This window comes from Labeo rohita, chromosome 8 (genome assembly GCF_022985175.1).
Source record: "Labeo rohita strain BAU-BD-2019 chromosome 8, IGBB_LRoh.1.0, whole genome shotgun sequence".
Taxonomy (NCBI): Eukaryota; Metazoa; Chordata; class Actinopteri; order Cypriniformes; family Cyprinidae; genus Labeo; species Labeo rohita.
This window is the reverse complement of record NC_066876.1, coordinates 29,491,567-29,518,787: the sequence shown is the minus strand read 5'-3', so window position 1 is coordinate 29,518,787 and position 27,221 is coordinate 29,491,567. Positions and strand designations below refer to the sequence as shown.

The window sequence follows — 27,221 nt, the reverse complement described above, 5'->3', positions numbered from 1 at the left end:
TCGGTTCAGTAGCATTGTTTACATTCAGTGCAGCCACAATGGCTAAATAATGACGTAACGTGAAAACAGTCTATTACGTTTTTTGTTGTTGGTGTTGTTTCTTTGACTGTACACTCATTTTTGAGAAACACAGTTGAAAACACTGTTTTAGAGCTTGACAGAAACGGCAACTGTTGGAAATGTTGAAAAAAGTTGCTTGAACATTCATTAATATTTCTCCTTTTGTGTTTCACAGAGAACAACGTGATGGTAAGTCAATGATTTAATGATTTTAAAATTTTGAGTTAACTATTCCTTTAAGTGGTCTTTGTGGCTTAGCTGATAAGGAAATTCATTTCAGAGGACGATATGCTTCAAAGTTCTCACGCTGTTGAAAGAGGTTTTTTTGAATAATTTCATGTTGGCTTCAGAAAAGGTTCTTCTATGGCATCAGTCTGTAAAACCCTGTTTGGAACTAAAAGGAACCTGTTGTGAGAGTGAAACTCCCAGTGTGACTGTGGGAAGGCTTAGTTCCTCAGTTTGTAAGTTTAATGAATGGCAGTCAAAGGATGGAGGCGAGAGTCTAGCATGCAAACTGGTTTTAAAATGAGAGTCAAATAGCTGGCGAGAATTTGCATGGCTGGAATCTATGAGCGAACATTTGACTGCTGAATCATCCCTGCTGCTGTTGCATAATCGCCACAAAACAGTACAAACACGCACAAGTTTCCGAGCAAATGCTCTGTACATTATCTGAATATTTGCAAATCCGAGCCGAAAATCTCCTCTCTTGACAAATCCTCAAATAAACATATTGTGCCACCGTCAGTGTTTCATGTTTGACCTGTGGTGTATTATTTATAGAATTTATATGCAACAACTGTCCTATTTTTAAACAGGACAGGATTTATAATGACATTTATATTTTTATCGTTTTCACAATACACCCAGAGGAATATTTTATTGTTCAGAAGATGCTCTTTTATTGCTCAGATGTATATGTATGAACTTTGTTTCAGATGTTTATTCTGAGATTTCTAAGGAGAAGTAAAAATAGACACAAATGACATGAGTAAGTGTATAGAGGTGAAATGAACATGGATATCAGCTCAGCTGACTTGGTCTTGAAAGAATGTTTTTTTTTCTTCCTCGCAGAGATCTCTGACTAATAGAATCTGAGTGCAAATCAACTTTGACCAACATACTTAATCTCTTAGTATTTTTTTTTCTTTTGTTGTCAGGGCAAATGGAATGGCAAAAATAGGGTATATGTTGAACGTCACCTGACCAAACCTGGGAAACAGGTCTAATCGCTTCCGGTTGTCGAAGAACGTGTTAATAGTCTTATTAAATAATGGTGATATCTATGGACTTTTTAAAGGTAATTAGTTAAACTAGCTAGCTGTTTTTATTGCTGATAACATGTTGTTCCAGACTACTATCAGACTGTTTTAGCTGTTTTATTGGTAATATGCGATTTTATATGTAAATGTTAATGAAAAGAATTTAAAAAACGTTTAGATATCCGCATATGTGATGGACATTTATTTGATTTATTTTATTTTACTTTATTTTTAGTGAGTCTAGCATTCATTATGTTTCTTCTTACTCTTTTTATTCTTATTATTATGGCAGTCTATGGCAGTCCATAGAACCATTTGTAGGAAAACGCAGAAATTTGGAGCCCAAAGTCTATTTCAGTTTTTACACGTACGTAAGGGTCAGGTACAGTGTGTGTATTCGTCATCCGAATAGTATGCATACTGTATGCGCACCACCCAATTTTTGTAAGCATGCATACTTTGTACATGTAGGCCACACATGCGCAGTGAAATTGTTTTGAAAACAATTTGCCGTTGTTTCACAGTAGAAATTGAAACTAAAGAGATGAAACAACGACTCTTGTAATTCGCTTTAACCTTTTCGAGCTTTATGAATGATTATTTTAAGTTCAAGTGGTGTGTATGTAAGGAACTGGAAGCAATCAGAGTATGGCTGTTTCTAAAGCACGCAGTGCCATCTGCTGTTAAAAAGTTCAGAATCGATTCAAGAGATAATTACGATGCATTTGGAAAATCGCATAATCGTTTCACAAATTGATTTATCATGATACCTCCTAAAGCGCAAAGTATACTTCACATTTTACGGGTACGTAAGGGACAGTATACAGCGCTTGTGACGTGAACTTCGTCATCAGAATAGTACGTGTGTACTGTACGCACAGGTCGCACATGCGCGTTAAAGTTATTTTGGAAAAATCAGTTGTTTGACAGGGTGGCAACACTGTCCCAAGCTGTTGTTTCACAGTAGAAATTGAAACAAAAGAGACGGAGCAACAACAAAATAGCAGAGACTGCAACAAGTAGACACTCACATTGACAAGCACTTGTAAGACAGAGGGTATGAGACAGCTCAGCTTTGGCTTAAAAGAGTTTTGTAATTGGTCATAACCTATGGGGAAAAATAGAGCAGACACTAGGCATGGATGAAGCTTTGTGGAGTGCATGTGTCGACTGTCCGCGCACAACATCTGATGGTGTAAACTTTGAAAGGCTATGCGTTTGACTGTATGCATACGCTAGCATATACGCACTATGGATGGCTCGATACCATAATTTTGGCTTTGGTACGATACCAGAATGTGATACCTCTGTATCGATACTAAATCAATTTCATAGGTGACAAATAACCAGCCTCAAAAGATAAGTGAATTAAAAACAATATAGTAAATACTGTTAACATACTAAACATATTAGTTCATTTATCATTTAAAACTAATTATTGACCTGTAAGAGTGCTATAATACTGTTGAATTTTGAATGAATTTTAACAAAGGTTGCTTTACTGTGAAGTGTTATTCTAACAGTCAAAGTATTCCAAATCATGTTATTATCTCTCTCTGATTGTTTTCAGATTTCAGACTCAGCCAAAGAAAAAGCGTATGATTTGCACATGATTTATAGCAATGCTTGCATACAGGTGCAGTAAGGTGAGCTTGTTCACCTTTATCATCTGTTATGCATGCAAAATAATGCCAGATTTTACTTCTACTGTTGTTTTGAGCGGGTTGATGGAGTTTCATCCGTTTGATAATCCATCGTGTTATTCTGTTGTCGCATTTTGTTTCGCAGCAATTTGGGAAGCTTTCTGGGAAATTTTTGTCGCCCACAGGTGAACTTCGGAACAGCAGCATATAAAATACCGAATTGATCAAAATGATAGCATCGAACCGTGAAATAAAATATATACGCTATATATCCCTAATATGTACAAAAACGAAGTATACTTTGGGCTTGAGGCTACATGTTCGACTTTATGCATATGCTAGCGTAGGCATACAAAAACAAAGAATACTTTGTTTCTACTGTGAAACAACGGCCCAAGACAGTGTTGCCACCTTGTGAAACAACTGATTACTGCAAAATAAATTCAATGCTCATGTGCATTACAAAAATCGTGTGGTGCACGTACAGTACACGCGTACTATTCTACTGATGAAATCGAGACATGCACTGTACGCTGACACTTGGGTATGTGTAAAAAGTGAAGTATACTTTGGGTTTAAAGGTTGCAGGCTTGCATTCTGGGCTCTTGTTTCACAGCAGAAATTGAAACTGAAAAGACGGAACAACAACAACAAAATAGCAGACACTGCAACAACAACAATAGACAGCTTATGTGAAAGAGTGGAGATAGCAGCAACTTTAGTTTTAAAGAGTACAAAGATGTTTTAATCAGTCATAACTTCTGGAGAAAAATAGAGTAGATGCAGGACAAAGATGAAGCTCTCTAGAGCTTGTGTGTCAACACGTAATCTACTGAGGAAATTCATGACATGCACTGTACACTGACACATGGGTGTGTGTAAAAAGTGAAGTATACTTTGGGTTTAAAGGTTGCAGGCTTGTCTTTTGGGGTCTTGTTTCACAGCAGAAATCGAAACTGAAAAGGCGGAACAACAACAAAATAACAGAGACTGCAACAACAACAATAGACAGCTTATGTGAAAGAGTGGAGATAGCAGCAACTTTAGTTTTAAAGAGTAAGATGTTTTAATCAGTCATGACTTCTGGAGAAAAATAGAGTAGATGCAGGACAAAGATGAAGCTCTCTAGAGCTTGTGTGTCAACTGCCTGCATTTATGTACACCTAAAATGGACCATATTCCGAAAGGCTATGTCAGGGGTGGCCAAACTCAGTCCTGGAGGGTCGGTGTACTTAGATCCGTCTAGCCTCAATACACCCCAGGAAGTTTCTAGAATGTCTAGTAAGAGATTGATTAGCTGGTTCAGGTGTGTAGGGTTGGAGCTTAACTCTGCGGGACCCCGACCCTTCAGGACCGAGTTTGAGCACCCCTGGGCTACGTGTTCAGTTGTACAATAATGAAGTATACATCGGGCTTTATATGTCATTCTGAATAGCAATCTGTCCAGTTTTAGGGTCTCTAGAAAGAACTCTATAGCGCCACCAGCAGTTCAAAATTCAGGTTTCTCTTGCTTATAAATTTAGACACTTTAAACTTGAACATACACTGTAAAAAACTATTTGTTTAGTCAAAATAATTAGTTATCCTGCAGACTTAAAATTTTAAGTTCAGTCAACTCAAATAAGTTTAGTCAAGTTAAAATGTTAGGTTGTACTAAGTGAAAACTTAGATATTTGAGTTGACTGAACAATTTGTTTTGTTAAACTTAAAAGCTGGGCTTGTTACCTAGCTGCCTTAAAATTTTAAGTTGAATGAACTCAAATATCTAAGTTGTCACTTAGTAAAACTTAACATTTCAAGTTGATTAAACTTTTTTGAGTTGACTGAACTTAAAATTTTAAGGCAGCCGGGTAACAAATTATTTTAAGTTGAATCAACAGATTGTTTTTTTACAGCGTAGAAATTAAAATTAAAATTTACAGAAGTCTGAAAATGTGTCAGGTAACCTAAAATATATAAGCAAACTGGTTTTATTAGTCAAGCGTTTAAAGAAACCGAATTGACCTGAATAAATTAAGCTGCTGTCATATACAGGTCAGATCAGGAAGAAAAACAACAGTGTTATTTAAAGCCTGTGGGAAATACAAAATGTGTGTAAATAAATTTTTTAAAGAATTTCTTGCAACAAAATATCGGTCAGCATTTTCCATCGTTTGAGCTGAGCATTTGAAAACATGCATTATCGTCATAATCAAGCACATTATCTCAGCTGACCCTGAACTTTCCTTCGCTGGGGTTAAGAGTTCTAGTTGCTATTCTGTTCACTCCCTCTCTTTCTCATCGCGCGCTTTCATGCTGCTGGGAAATGGAAAGAGAAACCCAGCTGGCTCAAAACACACTCTCCTCGCTCTCAAAGAACCGGATCTGTTGAGTAATCTTCCCACACACACATACACACAGTCTGAACAACACTGAAACACTCGGGCGAGAGGAAATTGAGAGTGAGAATATTAATAAGACCACACCGTTGCGTTTAGAAACGGCCCAGACTGTTTCAGATCTCTCTCCCGCACCTGCAGGTGTGTCTGTGTTTGGCTCACATGCCGTACACCTGGATAATTAGTCCCATTGAGTCAGAGTTTCTGCCACATGGGCACAATGATTCGACAAGGTCATTGTGCCCTACGTCTGATTAAACCCTGTTTGCTTCACGTGCATATGTGTGATAGGCTGTTTGCTCACGTGCCCAGCTGGATCCATAATCCCATATTCAACTGAACAATAATAACGCATAATTGTCTGCACAAAAGCTGCAGTCCTAAAGCAACATGACATTCTCTGTATCATTAGTGGCTTTTGTTAAGTAAAAGTACTTTTGCTGTTACAAAATGGATTTAAACAAAACCATTAACCCTGAAGTATTAATAAAAATGCATAAACTTGCATTTATAGAGGGACAGGAGTCATATCTAGACTCTGAAATATCATAGAGACTTGGGATTCGTTATTTTAGGCAGTAAGCAACCACTTAGAAACTACCAAGACTAGAAACTGCAAAGCAACACCTGCATAGCACATATATTAAACTTTTGTGCTGTTAAGGTTTGCATGAGCAGCTCTTGTTTGGCTTGAGAGATATTCTCTTTTGACTCATCTCTTTTGATTTGGGACGGTAAGAAACCACATAGCAACTGGGTTTATTATAGTTTTGAATAAAAAAAAAAAAAACAGAAGTAAAAACAAGCAAACATTTTTATTAAAACTTTTATTAAAAATATATATATTTCCTCATTTTTGTCTTGCTAAGTTTATCACTTTTAGGTATATTTAAGAAAATGAGTTTATTTGTTTACCTGTTCTATTGGTTTTTATAATTGTGTTTATATTACTTAATTAATTAATTAACCAGTGATATCATGTAACAATAACACTACTACAAATGTATAAAAACTAACTAAATAAAAAACAGCAACACATTAATTAATTATTTTGCATTTTCGTAATTTTAAAAAGTATCATGTCTTCTAAAATGCTGAATAAATAAATAAATAAAGTTGCATTTTCAGGTCATTTTAAAAAGTGTATTTTTGTTTTCTGAAATGCTGACTTGGAATAAAACTAATACACTATTTTATTTTAGTTATAGCTATGAAAATGATTTTAGTTAAATTTCAGTTTTCCTGTTATATTAGTTTTTATTCTATAGTGGGATTTATTTATTTATTTATTTATTTATTCATTTATTTATTTATTATCCTGATATATTAGTTTTTATTTTATAGTGGGATTTATTAGTGTTTTTATTAATTCATTTATTCATTTAGGGATTATCCTGATATATTAATTTTTATAACTGTTTGTTTAATTAATTAATTTATATATTTATGTATTACTAGTGATATCATTTACCAATAACACCACTAAAATTCAAATAAATAAATAAACAGAAACAGATAAATAAGTAAATAAATAAAGGTCATTTTAAAGAGTATTTTTTGTCTTCTAAAATGCTAAAAAAAAAAGAATAAAACATTTTATTTTATTTATAGCTATGAAAATGTATTTTAGTTCAGTTTCAGTTTTCCTATTATGTTAGTTTTATTTCATAGAGGGTTTTATTTATTTATTTATTTATTTATTTTTCTTTAACTTTATATCCTGATATATTAGTTTTTATAACTTTATTTATTTATTTACCAGTGATATCATTTAACAATAACACCACTAAAATGTATTAAAAAACCTTAAACAAATAAAAACAAACACAAATAAATAAAAAACAGTTTTTCTATTATATTAGTTAAAATTTTATAGTGAGTTTATTTGTATTTATTTATTTTAATTTTATTTTTTGTTTCTTTAACTTTGTATCCTGATATATTAGTTTTTATAACAGTTTCTTTAATTTATGTATGCACATATTTTATTTATTTAGCAGTGATATAATTTTTTTTTATTAAAATTGTATTCATTTATTTTTCTTTAACTTAACAATAACACTACTAGAAACCACCCAGAACATCCCAGCAACTGCATGTCTTCTTAAAATGCAGACTATAAAAAATTAAAAAATAGTTATAAAAAATAAGGTATTTTTTTAAGTTCAGTTTCATTTTTCCTGTTATATTAGTTTTTGTTTTGTAATTGTTTATTTATGTTTTCATTTACTTAAAGCAGCTGTAGGTATTCAAATTCAAATTTCAAGATAAAAACCATTACAATAACTGCTAGAAACTTATTTATTCTATATTATGCTGAAATTGAATTATAGTCTATTTTAAAAGGCTGTTTTATTTTTAATAGTGGTGATAAATGTCATTCATCACATTAGCATTCACAGTGTGTGTAAACAACTGCGGGAGCGCAATCCGTGTTTGCTTAATTAATTAATTAATTTGCATTTCGTCATCTTTTTGTCTTCTGAAATGCTGACTAAAAAACGAATACATTATTTTATTGTAGTTATAGCTATGAAAATAGCTATAATCAATTTCAGTTTTCCTAATAGTGTATATCAGTTTTTATTTTGTAGTGTTTATTTATTAATTAATTTATTTTTATTTTTTTTTACTTTACATCCTGATACATTAGGTTTTATAACTGTTTATTTAACTAATTAATAATTAATGAATTAATTAACTTATTATCGGTGATATTTAACAATAACACCATTAAAATGTATTAAATAAATAAAAACAGCAACACATAAACAAACAAACAATTAAATAAATAAATAAATAAATGTGCATTTTCAATTCATTGTCTTCCAAAATGCTGACTTTAAAAAAGTAAAATGTTATTTTAGTTATAGCTATGAAGATGTATTTTAGTTCATTTTCAATTTTCCTGTTATATTAGTTTTTATTTTATAGTGGAATTTATTTATTTATTTATTTATGTTTCTGTAACGTTATTTCCTGATATATTCATTTTTATAACAGTTTGTTTGTTTGTTTGAATGAATAACGCCACTAAAATGTATAAATCTTAAATGAACAAAAACAGCGGCACATAAATAAATAAATAAATAAATAAATAAATAAATAAATAAATAAATAAATAAATAAATAAATAAATAAATAAAGTTGGATTTTCAAGTCATTTTAAAAAGTATATTTTTGTCTTTTAAAATGCTGACCTTAAATAACTAAAAGATTTTATTTTAGTTATAGCTACAAAAATGTATTTTAGTTCAGTTTCAGTTTTCCAATTTAATTAATTTTTATTTTATATTGGGTATTTCTTTGTTTATTTATTTTTCTTTAACTTAACATTGGTAACACTACTAGAAACCACCCAGAACGTCTTTTGTCTTGTTAAAATGCAGACTATCAAAAACTAAAAACATAATTTTAGTTACAGTTATAAAAAATAATGTACCCTTTAAGTTCAGTTTCATTTTTCCTGTTATATTAGTTTTTGTTTTATAATTGTTTCTTTATGTTTTCATTTACTTAAAGCAACTGTAGGTAGTTTTGTGTATTTTTGGGACTTTTAAGCCCCTTTTAAGTTAAATGACACTAATTTACTATGATAAATAAACAACTGTCGCAAATACAGTAGATAGCTGTGCATGCGCATCCATTGGTGCCAGAAAGAAATCCACCCTTTTCTTGGAATTTTGTATCCGTTTATTAATCTTAACACACTCCCAAAACAGACGTTTGGGGAGGAGCACGGGAAAGAAACAGAAGCCGTTTGCCATAGAAGTCCTACTGTTAGAAATGTAAACATTTTAAATTCAAATTGCAAGATAAAAACAATTAGCACATCCTACGATCTGGAAAGCAACACCTTGGCATTGTTGAGGCACCTGTTTAAATGTTTTTCTTATTCTATATTACACTGAAATTTAATTATAGTCTATTTTAAAAGGCTGTTGTATTTTTAATTATGGCGATAAATGTCATTCATCACATTAGCATTCACAGTGAGCTTCTAAAGAAGTGCGTGTGTGTGTGTTTGGTTTTTAAAGAACTGTGGGAGCGCGATCAGTGTTTGCTTCCAGGCTGCTCTTCCTGTGTTTCCAGGACACTTTGGAGCTGCTCAGATTGGAATGTGCCTCTGAGAACGACCCAGACTCGTTTTCTCATCAGAATCTGTTTCTACCTGTTAAAGTAGTTTCTCCCAAGCTTTTGCGAGGGGGTTCCTTTGACTACCCAGCATTCCTTTCTCTGTGACTCACTCGACTCTCAGCAATGAAGTGCAGCGCGCTGATCGCGGATCAGCCGTTTGAGCTAAAGGTCACGGGCCCGAGAACAAACCTCGGCAGCATTCCTGTCCATCTACGCTGGGAGGGCGCAGGAATCGATATCCCGACCTGCAACTGCAAACACGCGGCTGTTGACAAACCCCTTGTGATTCATCCTTTGGTAAATACCTGTGTGGCGGCAGTCAAGTTTGGACAAATATGAGGGCCGGGACGAGCTTGTGCAGTTATGAGGACGGTTCTGTGTGTGTCCTCCTCCCCAACAGAAATTACTCACTGGAGTTTGAGTGACTTGAGAACTCCACTGGAGTCAGTTCCCATGGTGGAGAATGACTTGTGGTGGGTGGAATCTGTGCAAACTGGAGATATGCATTGGAATGAATGGGAATTTGACATTTGGGAGTATTACTGAAGTTCTCGTCTATCTCGACAATTATTTCTCGTACTCGGGATAAGAGATTTGCATAAATCCTTTTCCTAAGTATTAAACTACAGTGCATAACTCATCTCGCAATGTTTATGCTACAGATGTGCACAATACCTCATAGGAGATCAAACTTACCATTTTTGCCTGCCAGATGAAAATGATTTTCCAACTTTCAAAATATTCTAATTTTAAGTCCATTTTTCTCCCATTCAGTATTTTTATTTATTAACATTTTGGCACTACTACAAGTCATAAAGTGCAACTTTTGTTATTTATTTCATTATTTTATTTAATTTTATTTAACAAAGTAAACATTGCATTTTCCCCTTTTTTTAAAAAAAGAAATTACATCATGTCAGTTTTAATAACAAGATCTTAACTAAAATCTTTCAAACAACATTTAAAAAATATATAAAGCCAATGACGTGTAAATATTTAAATATTTTAAATTATATTTAATTATATAATTGTATTTTAATTATATTAAATTATAAACTTTAATTAGGAAATTAACTTTATTTAAATGAATCATTAAACCGTATTAAATAATATTACATTATAATTGTAAATTATATTAAATTAGTAACTTTAAATAAATTTTGAAATGATTCATTTCATTAAATTAAATATTTCAGCACAAATACAGTGTGCACCAAGGCCTCTTCTTTGGCCTCAGAAGTGAATATGCCATAATAATAATAATAATAATAATAATTCTTTTATTCAATTTCTATTCTATTTATACAAAATATTTTTTTAAATTATTTATTGAAGTTTTTAGCACTGATAACACCAGTGTTGTTTATTATTATTATTATCATTATTATTCTTTGACCTCAGAAGTGAATATGCAACAATAATAGTAATAATAATTTAGTTATTAAATTTGTTTTCTATTTATACTAATATTTGTAAATATTAAATACATACCTCAATTAAAAGTTTTTATTTATTTATTTATTTATTGACCTCAGAAGTGAATATGTATGTAATAATTCATTTTTAAAATTGCATTCTATTTATACATACTACAATTAAAAAGTAATTTAATTAAATAAATAAATTATTTATTGAGGTTTTTAGCATTGATAACACCAATGTTATTTATCATCATTGTTATTTATGGACCTCAGAAGTGAATAATAATAATAATAACAATAATAATAATTTATTTATTAAATTTGTTTTGTATTTGTATTAATTTTTGTAAATATTAAATACATGCCACACTTGAGAAGTAATTTATTTATTTAGCACTGATAACACCCGTGTTATTTATGATCATTATTATTCCTTGACATCAGAAGTGAATATGTAATAATAATTCATTTATTAAATTTGTATTCTATTAATACTCATATTTGTAAATATTAAATACATAATACAATTAGTAATTTAATGACATAAATTATTTATTGAGGTTTTTAGCTCTGATAACATCAGTATTGTTTTTTCATTACTATTCTTTGACCTCAGATGTGAATATGCAATAATAATAATAATAATTTAGTTATTAAATTAGTTTTCTGTTTATACAAATATTTGTAAATATTAAATAGATACTACAGTTAAAAAGTTATTTATTTATTTATTGTTTTTAGAACTGATAACACCCATGTTGTTTATTATCATTATTAATCTTAATAATAATAATAATAATAAGTTATTAAATTTGTATTCTATTTATACTAATATTTGTAAATATTAAATACGTACTACAATTAAACAGTAATTTGATGAAATAAATAATTTATTGATGTATTTAATAAGTTATTTAGTGCTGATAAGACCAATGTTAATTATTATCATTATTATTATAATTTTTAATTATATGTGATACTTGGAAATTAGACCTGTCATCCAACAATGGTGTAAATATTGCAAAACGTTTTAGAATTTCAAACACGTCAGAAATGTCCTAGTGGTTTCACAACAGAGTTCATAATGCAACAGAAAGAATAACACAAGCAAAGTTTACAAACACAAACAGTTTCCTTTTGCACATCTGTTGTAAGACCTCCTACATACCATGCCTTCCCATCAGCCCCTCCCAGCAGGTTTCCCGTAAAGCATTGCATTACTTCCTCATTCCTCAGTTTGTGATCAGTCAGATATGGACAAGTGAACACTTGCACCTTCTTCCTCTTTTTGGCTCCGTCTCATGTCTCCCTCCCACATCATAGGTGGCTTTATTATACAAATTACACACTAAGTGCTTTAATGCACAAGGCTCACACCACATGCCGCGCTTTACATTTTCACAAAATAAGGGATTAATAGCAGCTTTGTGATGCATCAGCAGTTCTTCAAGGTTTTGGGTACATGATAACACTAATGTTTCTAGGAAACGTGGCTCTTGTTTATGTCTTAAACATCTTGTGTACTGATGTGTGAACATAGTGAAGTTGAGTGAGTTCACATGATGTTCAGATTACAACGGCGTAGCATGTGGATACCTTGAACTTTGAAACGGTTTTTACTCAGAAATTGCTTGAAAAATTAATGAATATTTACAAAGAAATGCAAGTAGCACACTGAATTAAACTTGACACAAGTTTCACTTAGAAACTGTATTTTCTTTGGGAAAAAGATCATATATTTGTAATTTTTGCATTTAATGTTACTGCTTTTTTTGCCTAAAAACATAATTGAAAATAAATAAACTGTTGATATTTCATTTTTTTTTTTTTAGATTAAATGTAGAGCAAACTAAGACTTTTTGCACGTATCCTGATAAAAAAAATACTGGAGTAATCTCACATGTGGCTACTGTTAAATTAAATGTTAAATAATTACAAATACATTTCAGTAATTGAAATAAAGCTGAAATAAAACATAAATATTAGCTAAAAACACTTTATGAATGAATAATGATGTATAAAATACAAATAATAAAAAACTAATAAAAAATGAGAAATATTCTATTTGAAGCACTGAAATGGCTAAAACTAAAACTGCAATGAAAATTAATTAAAATATATATATATATTTTTTTAAAAAACTAAAGCTTATAAAAATGCCAAAAGTGCATTTATTATTTTACTAAAACTTAAACCAAAATTAAAATGTAAGTGTTAACTAAACAAAGTATTAAAATTATTTTCAGCAATTAAAATAAAGCTGAAATAAAATGAAAATACAAATATTAGGTGAAAAATATAAAAACTTAGATGGAAATTAGAAATATTATTTAGGCAACTATCTGTAATAACTAAGTTCAATTTGAAGGACTAAAACTAAAACTGAAATAAAAATTAATTAAAGCTATATATAGAAATATTTTTTAAAAAGTAAAACCTATGAAAATGACAAAAGTGCATTATTATTTTACTATACGTTATAAAATGTAAACGAAAATTAAAATAAATAAATAAATAAATACATTTCTGTAATTGAAATAAAGCTGAAGTAAAATTAAATACAAATATTAGATGAAAAATCTAAAACCTTAAATGGAAATGAGAAATATTGCCTTGGCAACTAACTGAAATTAGCTACAGTACTTAAAAATGTAACTAAAACTATAATGAAAATTTAAAGCTATATATATATATATATATATATATATATAGTCAAACGAGCGCGACAGTCGCTGTAGCTCGATGTCGCTCTTGTCGCCGGAAATCGCCAGCTTTCCATTGAAATGAATGGGATTGTGTCGCTTTGTCGCTGCCTGTCGCTTGTAGTGTGAACGGGGCTTGAGTGTGTAGTTAAGCCCCTTTCAGAAGTCGCTGCTAGTGTGAACGCAGCTTAAGTCGTAGTTATGTTGTCAGTCAAGTCATGAAGTTACAAAAAAGGCGACAAAAGTTGCCTTAAAACTGTGCATGTAAGTGTTAAATATTTAAGTCACATTTAAAGCAGTGTCAGATCCGTGTCAAATTCAGCAGCTGCAGCTTTTAAAGTAACAGCAGCCAAAATATCCTAATAACCAGCTGCTGTGAAGTTTGTTAATCAAAGAACAAAATTAAAAAAAGAGGAAATCAAAAACTTCTGTAGTTTTAAGGTTTATCTTTTATTTAATTTAGAGTTTAGAGTTTGATGATTTTATTAAATTTGGCTATATTTTCTTGCTGAAGGGCACAAAGTTATGACAGTTATTTTAATGTTTTTTATGTGAAAATTGTTTTAAGTTCACTTAAAAGTTTAATAAATGTTAAATTAAAAGCTCTTAATTATACTGTAATGTTAAATGACTATAGTCAATGGTGAAATTAGGAAAAAATTTGTAGATACATCAGTTAGTATCAGTCATATCTGCCTTCAGTCATAAAACAAATATCAAAAATATAGTTCCTTTATGTTGTTTCTACATTCATTTGAAAATTGAATGTGAAATTATTACAATATAAAAGTATAATTAGAAATTGTATAGTTAATCACGATTAATTATAAAAAATGTGCGATTAGTTTTTTTTTTAATCGATTGACTCCACTAATATATAAACTAATCGAAAAATACTAAAAACTGTAAAAGTTTTAATACTAAATAATACTAAAATAGTACTGTCTCTTTCAGATATGCCAAAATACTCAAATTAAAAATAAATAAATGGCATCAGTTTTCATTCGTTTTTCTCAAAATCTGATCAGAGCTGAGCAAAATCCATTTAGCATATAATAGATTATTGTACCCATTGTTGTTCATAACTCAATTTGGACCTTATCACTATTGTATAAGGTATATGTACATATTAAAGCAGTATTACAGTATTGTAAGTTATGTTTTTGCTCTGCCAATGAAAAAAAAAAAAAAACTTGTTTTAAACAAAGCTACAACAAAAACATATTCTGGTGTATTAAAAAAAAAGATGTAGGATCGACTTTAAAACCATTTCACTCAGAAATTGGTAAATAATTAACAAATAATTACAAAGAAACAGCAAGTAACACATCAAATTAAATCTGAAATAGCATGTTCTTGTAAACTGTACTCCATCCTTACAACTTCGAAAAATCATAGAATCAGATGTAATACACACATGCACACAATCATTTGAATGTATAAAATGCAGTCAGTGACATTCAAAAAGACTAGTAGTATCCAAATAGTATTCTGAGTCACTGTCCATGTAGGCCATGTGGGTTCATGGATAACAAAGTACTTATGTAAACACTCAGGTCCGAGCATCACGTGATGAGATGTTATGAGCTCTGCCACTGTTGCAACAGAGCTGCTTTAAAGAAGCCATAATGAGGCCACACATCCCTTACTGGCACTATGAGGCAAAGGGCACTAGGGCACAATTTGTCCTTCCTATCGTATTGTGTTGCAACACTAGAACATCTTCAACCCCACGAGGAGCGTGTGTGGCACTGAATCACAGTCACCCTTAAACCATTATGATATTATTTAAGACCCACCATGATAAGCGCGTGAACTGTGATGAATAAGGGCAGTTGTGATCATGCAGCTGCAATAAATGGCATGATCAAACGACATCCTTTATGAAAGTAAACAGCGGGATATTTGGCAACACTGCTGTGGACTTTAGCCCGCATGGGTCTTTGAGCAAACGATGCAGGAGTCGTGACTAAACCGAACACGCTAATAAGCATCAGATCGTCGTGTTCTCTTTGTGTGATGGGTGGGTGTGTTTCCACATGCTGCCTGAAAGATTTACACACTTGCACAATGTGCTCATCCAAACTTACTTCTGATGAGGGTTACACCATAAACCACAACATAAATCACCCTGCCGGGAATGATTTTTGTCAACACCTTTAGAACATGTTGACTGTACAGAGTGAGGTAACTCAACTCTTTTGACCTAGCTTTGTAGCAATACAATGGGATTTTTACACTGGACTGGCCAGAGGGCAGTGCACACGCAACACACACACACAGATGTACATGTATGTGTGTGCATACACAAAGACGCATTATTTAAAATAATTAAATTAAAATTAAAGAGAAATAAATGCATTTTATATTCCAAAATTGTATGTCAATAATAATAATAATAATAATAATAATAATTCATTTATTACTTTTGTTTATCTACTAAATATTAATTATATAGAATGAAGTAGTACAATTAAATATATATATATATATACATACATATATATATATATATATATATATATATATATATGTATGTATACATACACACACACACACACATATATATATATATATATATATATATATATTTTAAATAAAATAAACACATTTACTTACACTAATAAATAAATAAATATTTAAAAATAAATAAAAATGAATGTTTAAATATAAAATGTTTATAATTTGCAACATTTATATGTTTGGGGTCTGTAAGTTTTTTTTTTTTTTTCAGAAGTCTGTTATATTCACAGAAACTGCATTTATTTGATCAGAACTGCAATATTACAAAATGTTATACCTGTTTTCTATTTTAGTATATTTTAAAATAGATTTTATTCCTGTGTTGGCAAATCTAAATATTAATTATATAGAAATAAGTAGTACAATTAAAAATCAATGAATTTAATAAAATAAATTCATTACACTACTAATAAACAAATAAATGCATTTTAAAAATAATTAAACCATATTTGTTTGTTTGTTTGTTTTAAAGGATGTTTATTTATAAAATGTATATAATTCAAAAGTTTGGGGTCAGTATATGGAGGGTCAAATTACTCAAAATTAAACAATTAAATAAATGTTGAAATATATAAATAAATTGTTAAATGGATAATTTAATTATTGAAACCGGAAGTGTCAGCGGTTGTGCCACTGAGCATTGTGGCATGTGCTAACGGCTTTCGTGCGTCAGATGCCATGTCACTGTATCCGCAAGAGTCAACGACAAATCTTTTACTGTACAATCCTCGATCAGCTATAGCTCATGATGCGAAAAACATGAAAAAGTCGCCTGAACTAGAAAGACCAAAGAAATTGAGCTGGAAAGATGACGCCCGTTATTGTTGAGTGACGTGCCGACAACCGCAAACCTCAAAATGAAATGTGGAGGCAATAAATAAATGCAGAAATAAATGCGTGAATAAATAAATGCATAAATAAATATTTAAATAATTAAATAAATAATAACTAATTAAATAAAAATATATTTATATAAATAAACATTTAAATAAAAAAATATTTATACATTTATTTATGCTTTCAATAATTAAATTATGCATTTAATGATTTATTTATATATTTCAACATTTATTTAATTATTTAATTTTGAGTAATTTGGCACTCCATACAGTAAGCTGTTTTTTTCAGTCAAGTCAGTACGTTTTTTTTTTTTTTTTTAAAGAAATCTCTTATTTTTACAGAAAATACAGTAAAAACTACAATATTGTAAAATGTTATTAAAATTTAAAGTAGCTGTTTTCTATTTTAATATACTGTAATATAGTATTTATTCCTGTGTCGGCAGATGTAAATATTATATAGAAGTAAGCAGTACAATTTTAAAATAATTTAATAAAACAAAACAACAAAAAAATAAACAAACAAAACAAAAACAAATGTACTTACACTACTAATAAATAAATAAGTTACTTAATTAATTAATTAATTAATTAAAAAAATAAAAATGAAATACATGTATTTTATTTATTTATTTATTTATTAAATAAATAAAAAATGTTTAATTATAAAATGTATATAATTTGCACAACCATGTTTGGCATCAGTTATTTTTTTTTTTTTTAAAGAAGTGTCTTATTTTCACCAAAGCTGCAATTATTTGATCAAAAATACAGTAAAACGGCAAAATTATAAAATTATTACAATTTAAAGTAACTGTTTTCTATTTTAGTATATTTTAAAATATAATTTATTCCTGTGTTGGCAAATCTAAATATTAATTATATAGCAATTAGTAGTACAATTAAAAATAATTTTATAAAATAAACAAATGTACTTACACTACTACTAAATGAATAAATAAATGAATAAAAAAAATAAAACTGTATTTATTTATTTAATTATAAAATGTATATAATTTGCATTACCATTTAAAGTTTGGGGTCAGTCAGTAATTTATTTATTTATTTATTTTTCTTTTTACCAAAGCTGCATTTATTTGATCAAAAATCCAGTAAAAACGGCATTATTGTAAAATGGTATTAAAATTTAAAGTAACTGTCTTAATATATTTTAAAATGTAATTTATTCCTGTGTTGGCAAATCTAAATTTTAATTATATAGAAATATGTAGTAAAAATATAAATAAATTAACTTTATAAAATAAACAAATGTACTTACACTACTAATAAATAAATACTATATAAAATATATTACAAACAGACAAACAAACAAACAAATAAATAAATAAGTAAAAACATTTATTTATTTATTAAATAAACAAATAGCTTAAATATAAAATGTATATAATGTGCACTAACATTCAAAAGTTAGGGTGAGTATTTTTTTTTTCTTTTGAAAGAAGTCTCTTATTTGTTGGCAAATCTTGCTGACTACTGAACAGTAGTTTATGTATGTAAAATGATAGTTCTTTTAAGATTCCTTAAGTAAGATAGCTGTTGACATACTAAAATGTTTAACTGAGCAAAGTTTAAGACAATTTTAGTAACCTAAAATATTTGTGATTTATATTTTACTTAATTTATTTATTTTATTAATCATTCTTTTTTTAATTAAAAAAAGTTTTGGCAAAAGTAAGTGTTGGCAAATATAAAATATTTGTGATCTACCCTTTGCTTGCTTTTTTTAATTAGATTAAATTAGATTAAATTAAAAATATCATTATTAAATCAAAAATATTAAGTTAAAAAAAAAGTAATTTATGTATATATAAAATGTATATAATGTGCACTACCATTCAGAAGTTTGGGGTTGGTAAGTTGTATGGTTTTTCCTCTCAAAAAATCTGAAAAGTAGGACACCTCACTTTGTTCTGTGTTTAATCTCATCACTGTGAGCTGAAACAACTAACACATTAAATTGTTCTCATTTGTGTTCCTCCTTCCGATGGGAAGTAATGACCCCAGTTTTTTTTTTGATTCATTCACTCATATGATTGCTTTAAATATAGCACATCTCAGAAGAGGAGGTGGAGGGTGCTTCGGTTTTTCCTCAGTTCCTCTGCTCTTCCAGTCAGTGCTCTGCCGTTGTGACCTACTTCCTCTCTTCCATGACCCACTTCCTGCACTTCCACTCTGACCTACCGCTTGCATCCGCCGGCGGTGCCAGTCTCAACCAGGCCTCTTGTATAACTTGTGAGCGGGGTTCAGTCTTAAGCTGCGACACACACACACACACACACACACACACACACACATGTTTGTTTTTGTGAATTGTGTGGACTTTCCATAGACTTCTATAGATTTTATACTGACCAAACGATATTGTCTATGCCCTAACCCAACCCTAACCCTAAACCTAGCCCTCACAGAAAACATCTTTGCATCGTTACACTTTCAGATAAACATCATTTACTATTTTTAATAATAGTAAGGCCGGTCCCCACAATGTCAAAAATTTCAGGTTTTACTATCCTTGTGGGGACATTTGGTCCCCACAATGTAGCAAAAACAAGTACATACACACACACACACACACCCTTAGAGGCGAATGGAGTCAATGACTAATTCTCTCCTCAGTCTGTGGGTGGCGCAGACGGAGACTACATGTCCTTGGCATGGAGCTATTGTGTTCACACTCCTTCTGGAAGGCGATAGCAGTGTGTCAGGCAGGCCTTGGGGCGAAACAAGATGGTACTCATTGAGGAGAAAAGAATCTGCTTTAGTTGAGATCATTTCATTCAGCTGAACAAATGAGCACAGTGAAGGTTTTATATTGACTGCAGACGTGCAATAATTGGATTTCATATATATGTACCTCAGTTCTGAATCAGTTCCAAGGACTGGATGAAAGAACACACTGAAATGCAATAATGTATTAGCTTGCATTTATTATGTGGAATGTAAATGCCCGTAGAAGAAATATCATAAATTAAATCTCCTTAAGAGTTGTTACATTAACATTTATGCAGGTGTCAGATGCATTTATTCAGGTGCATTCACGTTTACGTTCTCACATGTGGCTGTAGTTAAAAAAAATACTCTAAAATTTTTACAAATAATTTTCAGTAATTTAAATAAAGCCTAAATAAAATTAAATATTAGTTAAAAACAATTTTTTTAATGAAAATTAGAAATATTGCCTTGCCAACTAACTGAAATAAGTTAGTCTGAAGTACTAAAACAACTAAAACTAAAACTGAAATAAAAAAATAATGCAATACTGTAAAAATTAAAAATTAAAAATTAAATACTTAGTAATGTCACATGTGGCTATTGCTAAATAAAATCTAAAATTATTAAAAATAATTTTTAGTAATTGAAATGAAGCTGAAATAAAGTAAAAAAACAAAAAAACAAACAAAAAAAAAACTAAACACACAAATGAAATATTTAAAATATTGCCATTTGAAGTACTAAAATGACGAACTAAAACTGAAATAAAAACTAATTAAAGCTATATAATTTTTTACTTTTTTTATACTAGAACTTATAAAAATGACAAAAACAATTATTTTGCTAAAACTTAAACTAAAATGAAAATGTTATTAAAACAAACTATTAAAATTAAAATTAAATTAAAATAAAGCTAAAATAAAATTTAAATACAAATATTAAAAAACAAAAAAAAAAAAAAAAAATGTAAATTGAAATTAGAATTATTGCCTTGGCAACTAACTTAAGTTCACGCTGAAGTACTTAAAGGGGTCATCGGATGCCCATTTTCCACAAGTTGATATGATTCTTTAGGGTCTTAATGAAAAGTCTAGCATATACTTTGGTTAAAAATTCTCAATGGTAGTGTAAAACAACACCCTTTGTACCTTGTAAAAATCAGCTCTGCAAAAATCACCCTGTTCTGGTCGAGGTTGCTTTAAATGTTAATGAGCTCTGCTCGCCCCGCCCCTCTCTTCTCTCTGTTAAAATAAAGCTGAAATAAAATTTAAATACACTTGGCAACTAATTGAAATAAATAAGTTAAATTTAAGCACTAAACAACAAACTGAAACTGAAATAAAAATTAATTTAAACTATATAGAAATATTTTTTAAAAAACTAAAACATTAAAATGACAAAAGTGCATAATTATTTTACTAAAACTTAAATTAGAATTAAAATGTAGATGTTAACTGAAACAAACTATATTAAAATTAATTGGAAAAAAAGCTAAAAATAAAACAATTTAAACAAATATTAAATGGAAAACCTAAAAACTTGGAAATTGTAAATTAAAAATATTGCCTTGGCAACTGAAATAAGTTGTAAGTTGAAAATTATGTAAAGCTGTATTTAAATAAATTAATTAATTAAAATGACAAAAGCAATGAAAACTGAAAATATAAAAAGTACAAATTCAAAATAATAATAAATACTGTAAAAGTGTGTATAAATAATACTAAAGTAACACTGTCTCTCTCAGATATGTCAGAATACTTAATATTTGCAAAAAAGAAAAAGAAAGGATGAACTCTAATTTCTCAAAAATGTGCATTTGCAAAACACATTGGCTGTACTAATACTGAAACTGAGGAAAATATTTTTTGATTTGACATCAGTTTTCACTCAGCTTTTCTCTAATTCTCTAATTCTCTAATTTTTCTCTAAAGAGCAGAGCTGAGTCAAACCCATCATGTACATGATTTCAGTCATAACTCATTTTTGACAAAGCATGAACATGTAAAAAATATATAAATATGTTTAATCTTTGTAGGTCAATGTGGTGCCCACAGTCATTTTATAGCTCAATAATCTCACTACGTCAACAATCGTCTCATTTGCATCTTTTATTTCTTTATACCTCAATTAAGTTTATGAAAGAGCAGCCTCTGAGCCTTCTCCTCGGACGGGCTTTGAAGTGCTTATGTGGACTTTTTCCTTATAATTTCCCTTCGGAGAAGAGTGACATACATGCTGCTGAAGCAGGATATTGTCTTTCAAGTCTTCCTGTCTCAGTCTGCTGACCAATGAGACAGAACCGACCGGTGCGTGCACTCGATAACCCGTCTCTGGGAGTGTGTGGCGCTGAAGACCCAACAGCACACACACGCATTTGCACTCACTCGACAAAAAGCCCAAACACGGGGGAATTAGGAGGAAAATAAAGCAGCATTCCACAGATGCCACAGCTTCCTGAAGGACGCGGGCAACGTGACCTTTCGTCTGTTTGTTTCATGCATGGCGTGTGTGTCCTCTGCTCTCAATGAACTCAAAGGAAGCGCTTTAATGAGGGGGCGATTCTTCAAGCGGGAGGGTCTCGAACACAAACACAGGCGGGGAGTGAACTCCTTCACACCGTTTAGCGCTCATTCCCACATCCATTACAAACACAAACGTAATACTTCCCTATCAGCTTTTTGTAAATGAACCCTGATAAACCCGCTGTGTTGAGAGTAATGTTATTGTATGAATGCTGAGGAAGTTCTTCTCTTTTCTTTCCCTTGTAGGATAACAATAGTGAAAGCTATTTGAGGCCACAGGTTCTAGGAATCACGTGCAGCGCTTTATTTACCATCTATAGTTCACAGGAAGTATCATTTCCAACTTTCCACTAAGGATGTTTGTGTAATTGCTTTGCCTTAAGCATATTTACTTTTTGGTTCATGCATGTGCAGCTGTTGTTATGTTTAACCTTTTTTATTAATCATTGTAGTAATAGGAACACTTAATACTGCATGCAGTTCTCAATCTATTAATGTGTCATAAAGTCATAACAGTATACTTTACAATACTACACATACAATACGTAATTATAAGAAAATAGATTATGATTAATATATGGGCCGTCCTACAGAATTGGTTCAAAGTCAGAGTTGGAAATAATGTCTTGTATGTATGCAAATTGTTTAATATCCAAGGTACACATTTGTGCAGTTAATTCTCATATTGTATTTTCAGAACATTTTGGAATATTTGTCCTCTTCCTAAATTTGTCACTACCGAAACACATTAATATATAATTAAAAAAGAAGGGTCATACTGACCTTGGCTTACATCTTCCTTGTAAATATATATTTTTCTATTTTATTAAAGGTAAATCAGAGGTAAAATAATAACAATTACAATTTTGTTGTATTTTAAATCCAGTTTTTCTTAGTAAATAGCAAGAAGTTGATCATACTGATTTCAGACTTAAGGATTCATTAGTCTGAATATACACTGAACCAAATAACATAACATCTCAGTTGATAATTAAATATACTTTATTTTTGTCAAAACATCCCATGTTTCGGTAGTGACTGCACATTTTTAGTAGTAACAGTAATGTTTTGGTAGCGACCACATTACATTACAGAATAATATGACATACTAAAATACAAAAAATTTGCATACCCCCCCCCCCCAAACAAAGTGTATGTGTTTCCTATTTTCACTACAGAAACAATGACTGTTGATAGTGACAATTTTATGGGAACACACAAAAAAATACAAAGATGTCACTACCGAAACTTCACCAAATGATTCAGTCTCGACTGTCATGGTAGTCACACCCCTCCATCCCCCCAAAAACAACAAAATGCTGTCATCTACCAAAAATTCACCAAAAACAAAAAGATGTCACTACCGCAATTTCACCAAATGTTTTGGTAGAGACAATTTATGTTTCGGCTGTGACTGTTTCGGTAGTGGCAGTTTTATGGGATAACACCCAAAAAAAACCCCAAAGATGTCACTACCAAAACATCACCAAATGTTTCGGCTGTGACTGTTTTATGGGATAACACTCCCCCCACATCCCCGAAAAAACAACAACAATGGTGTCACTACCGAAAATTCACCAAATGTTTCGGTAGTAACTGTTTTATGGCATAACACCTGAAAAAAACAAAGATGTCACTACCAAAACTTTACCAAATGTTTTGGTCGTGACTGTTTTGGTAGTGACAATTTTATGGGAAAACACAAAAACCCCCCAAAGATGTCACTACTGAAAATTCAACAAATGTTCTGGTCGTGACTGTTTTGGTAGTGAGAATTTTATGGGACAACACCCAAAAAAACCCCAAAGATGTCACTACCAAAACTTCACCAAATGTTTTGGTCAAGACTGTTTTGGTAGTGACAATTTTATGGGATAACACCGGAAAAAAACAAAGATGTCACTACCAAAACTTCACCAAACGTTTCGGCCGTGACTGTTTTATGGGATAACACCCAAAAAAAACCTCAAAGATGTCACTACCGAATCTTCACCAAATGTTTTGGTAGTGACTGTTTTGATAGTGACGATTTTGAGATAACACCCAAAAAAACAAAAACGTCACTACCGAATCTCCACCAAATGTTTTGGTCATGACATGAAAGTACGGAACACTTTTTTTTTTTTTTTTTTTTTTAAACAAAATAAAATATAGAATAGTTTTTTTAAGATTCACTTTTTTAAAAATCAAAAAGATATTTTTAAACACAACAGCAATGGGATAAAATGCAAAAGTGATTTCAATATAATTTTCATAAGTTGAAATTTGAGGGTTAGGGTTCTGGCCAGCCACCTCCCAACTGCAAGTTCCCACTAAATGATGATTATATATATATATATATATATATTAAGCTTGCTTATATTTTAAATATTATTGTGGGTTTCAATAGATAATAACATGATCTTGGTAAACATCTAAGATTTGAATACTCCAGTGCTTTTTAAATGTTTTTTTTTTTTTTGGTTGTGGGACAGCAGTTTGCACCAATTTTGAAGAATGTCCATTAAAAAAAAAGTTACTGCTTCAACTATGGCCTTTCTTATAAGTGCACAGGAATTCGTGCCATTTTCGTGATTTAACAGAGGGATAAAGCTTTAATAACATCAGGTTTAATATAATATAATAAAACATAATAAAGTAATAAAGTAATTTAAACAGCAAATAATTATCGTTTAATGTCGAAAGTTATGTATGCTACAGTGTGCAATCAGTCGTCGCAAAAGTCTGCAAAAACCTAATAATAATTCGGCTGATAATAATTTCAGTAAAATATGATTACTGCAAAACTGACAGGCTTAGGTACAGTAGAGAAAACTGTTACTAGCAAGTATTTCACTCAGATCTAGGCAGAGCGCTATAGATTTATGGGTGACTACTTCCATCTAGTGTTCACAGTGAGGAACTGCGCAATGACATTTTGATCAATGCATTATGACGCATACTGTAATGGTTAAAAATAATGAATAGCAATTATTTAATGTGGAAAAATAAATAATGACATAATTTGTGATTTATTTATTCATCATGGCGTTATTTGTTGTACTGCTTTTGATTTATGAACTATGTTACCAAACAACGATTTATCATATCTTTATTGCAGCAATCTAATGAGAATAATAATTTGGAATAATAAGAAATAGGGGTTATGCGAAACTCTGGAAAGTTAGTAGCAGGATTTTGTGAAACTTTTTGGAGTGCAGATTCGAAACACTTCTTTTTTTTTTAATGCACCACTCATGCAATAATAATTCTATTTATGTATCTTCTGTGTTGCCCTGCTGTCCTCTGTTCCGCCGTATACTGTACATTATAGTAAACGTGGTTACAAAGAATGTAAGTGTTGTAAAGAACATACACGTCTTCGTCTAATAAAACTCAAACCCCATTGGTCCGCTCCCATGCACCTGTTCGTCATTTCAACCAATCACAGCGCGACGTCACGCACCTCCAAGATGGCGACGTCCATCCAGAACCGCTGTAGGCATATTCTGTGCTGGCAAAATACCCACAGTAACTAATCAAAACAAAGTAAGACACATGCGGCAGTACAACTAATAATATCGTTTTCGCTGTTGGATATCTGCACTTGTCGGTTGACGGCGTGGGGTTCGCTTTCCTGGTTGTTTGAGAATGAAATTGGGCGTCCTCTCGCCATGGCCACCGACAACAGGATTCATTTCTGGAGGAGAAACCCAAAGGTTCCTGGGAGGTGAGTTTAATCATTTATTTCCTCTTTGAAGTAGTTTTAAGTGTGTTTTTGTACTCAGAGGTTGTTTAATATTAATGTATCGACTCTGACCAGCTGCTTTGTTTACTAGACACCATGGGTGTGTGTCAAAACATAGTGAGCTGTCTGTTTTGACAGCGTGCTGGTTATCCTGGGCGTGTGTTGTATTTTGCCCACGTTGTAACGATCAAAATTAAGATTATTTGTACATATTATGGAACCGCTGTTGTGGTCTCCACTTGTGGCCATATGGTAGCGGAAGTTCATGGTAAACATACTTATGAATGAAATAACTTATTTTATTTCGATAAAACTGTGGTAACTTGGGGTTTTAACTGCTATTAATAATCAAAAACAGAAAGCTTCTTACACTGCACAACCTCATAATTTGTTATGTTACAGTATTAATAATAACTGTACTACTAACTAGCCTGTGCAATGCTGTCTGTGTACTAATCAGTGCTTGCCATGGTATTTTTTTTTTTTTTGTAAAGGAAGTACCAACAACTGCCTGCATATGCATTGTTCTGGTTGTTTTCTAAACGATGTTTAACTAAATCATAATTGAACCTCTTAAAGCAGGCATGTCGGTTGGGTCCGTTTGTCCTTGCTGGGCCTTTTGTTTAGCCTGGACAGAGTTTGCTGAGTGTGCTTCACTGCGGGTTGTGTGGATTTTCATGGTCACAGATAGAATCAGTTCATCTGACTGTGCGAACGCAAGCTTGTGATGACTGGACAGTTTCCTGTAGATCAGATTTTATAATGGCCTTGCATAATGTTGCAAAAGAGGAACTCTCATGCACTCAATGTGGAAGATGCTTTTGTGGGTGTATGGCAGTCAGAGAAATTCACTTTTTTCTGTATGAGGTAATATTGGCACATGAGTTGATTTTCAGGGCCGTTTTATTACTTTTTATGGGGGAATATTGATTTCCAACCATGTTAAAATAAAGTGTTTTATGTGTTTTTGTCCACTAGTTTAATTTTAGTCTTTAAAACGTATAAACATATTCTTTCTTTGTAAGATGGCCTGAGTTGCATTAACGGAAGATTTCATCATTATAGTTGACGTTTCAGATCATTTTGTTATCTCAGTATTATCTGATATTATCTGATTGCCTTTAGGTTTGATATTGTTCACTTGCCTTTGACTTTAGTCTTAGATTATGTTCTTTTTTTACTCCTAGATCTTGTTCAGTCTCTCTTGCCCTTTTTTAAATCCAGGTTGTATACATACAATCTGTGTTATGCTTAAAGCGAATCATATTTATTTA

At 31.0% G+C, this 27,221-nt stretch overlaps 1 protein-coding gene across 3 annotated transcripts in view; it reads left to right on the top strand.

Annotated features, from left to right (window-relative positions):
• tbc1d22b (TBC1 domain family, member 22B) overlaps positions 1 to 27,221 on the top strand; it is a 98,183-nt gene that overhangs the window by 3,174 nt on the left and 67,788 nt on the right. Inside the window, exons 3-4 of one of the 3 annotated variants that reach the window (XM_051116491.1) lie at positions 236 to 249; positions 22,467 to 25,929. In XM_051116491.1, coding sequence (XP_050972448.1) covers positions 25,874 to 25,929 — 56 coding nt within the window. In that variant the 5' untranslated portion in view covers positions 236 to 249; positions 22,467 to 25,873. Of the gene's footprint in view, positions 1 to 235; positions 250 to 18,083; positions 25,930 to 27,221 lie in introns of those variants that run through there. The other 2 variants (XM_051116493.1, XM_051116492.1) reach the window with 2 other exon arrangements.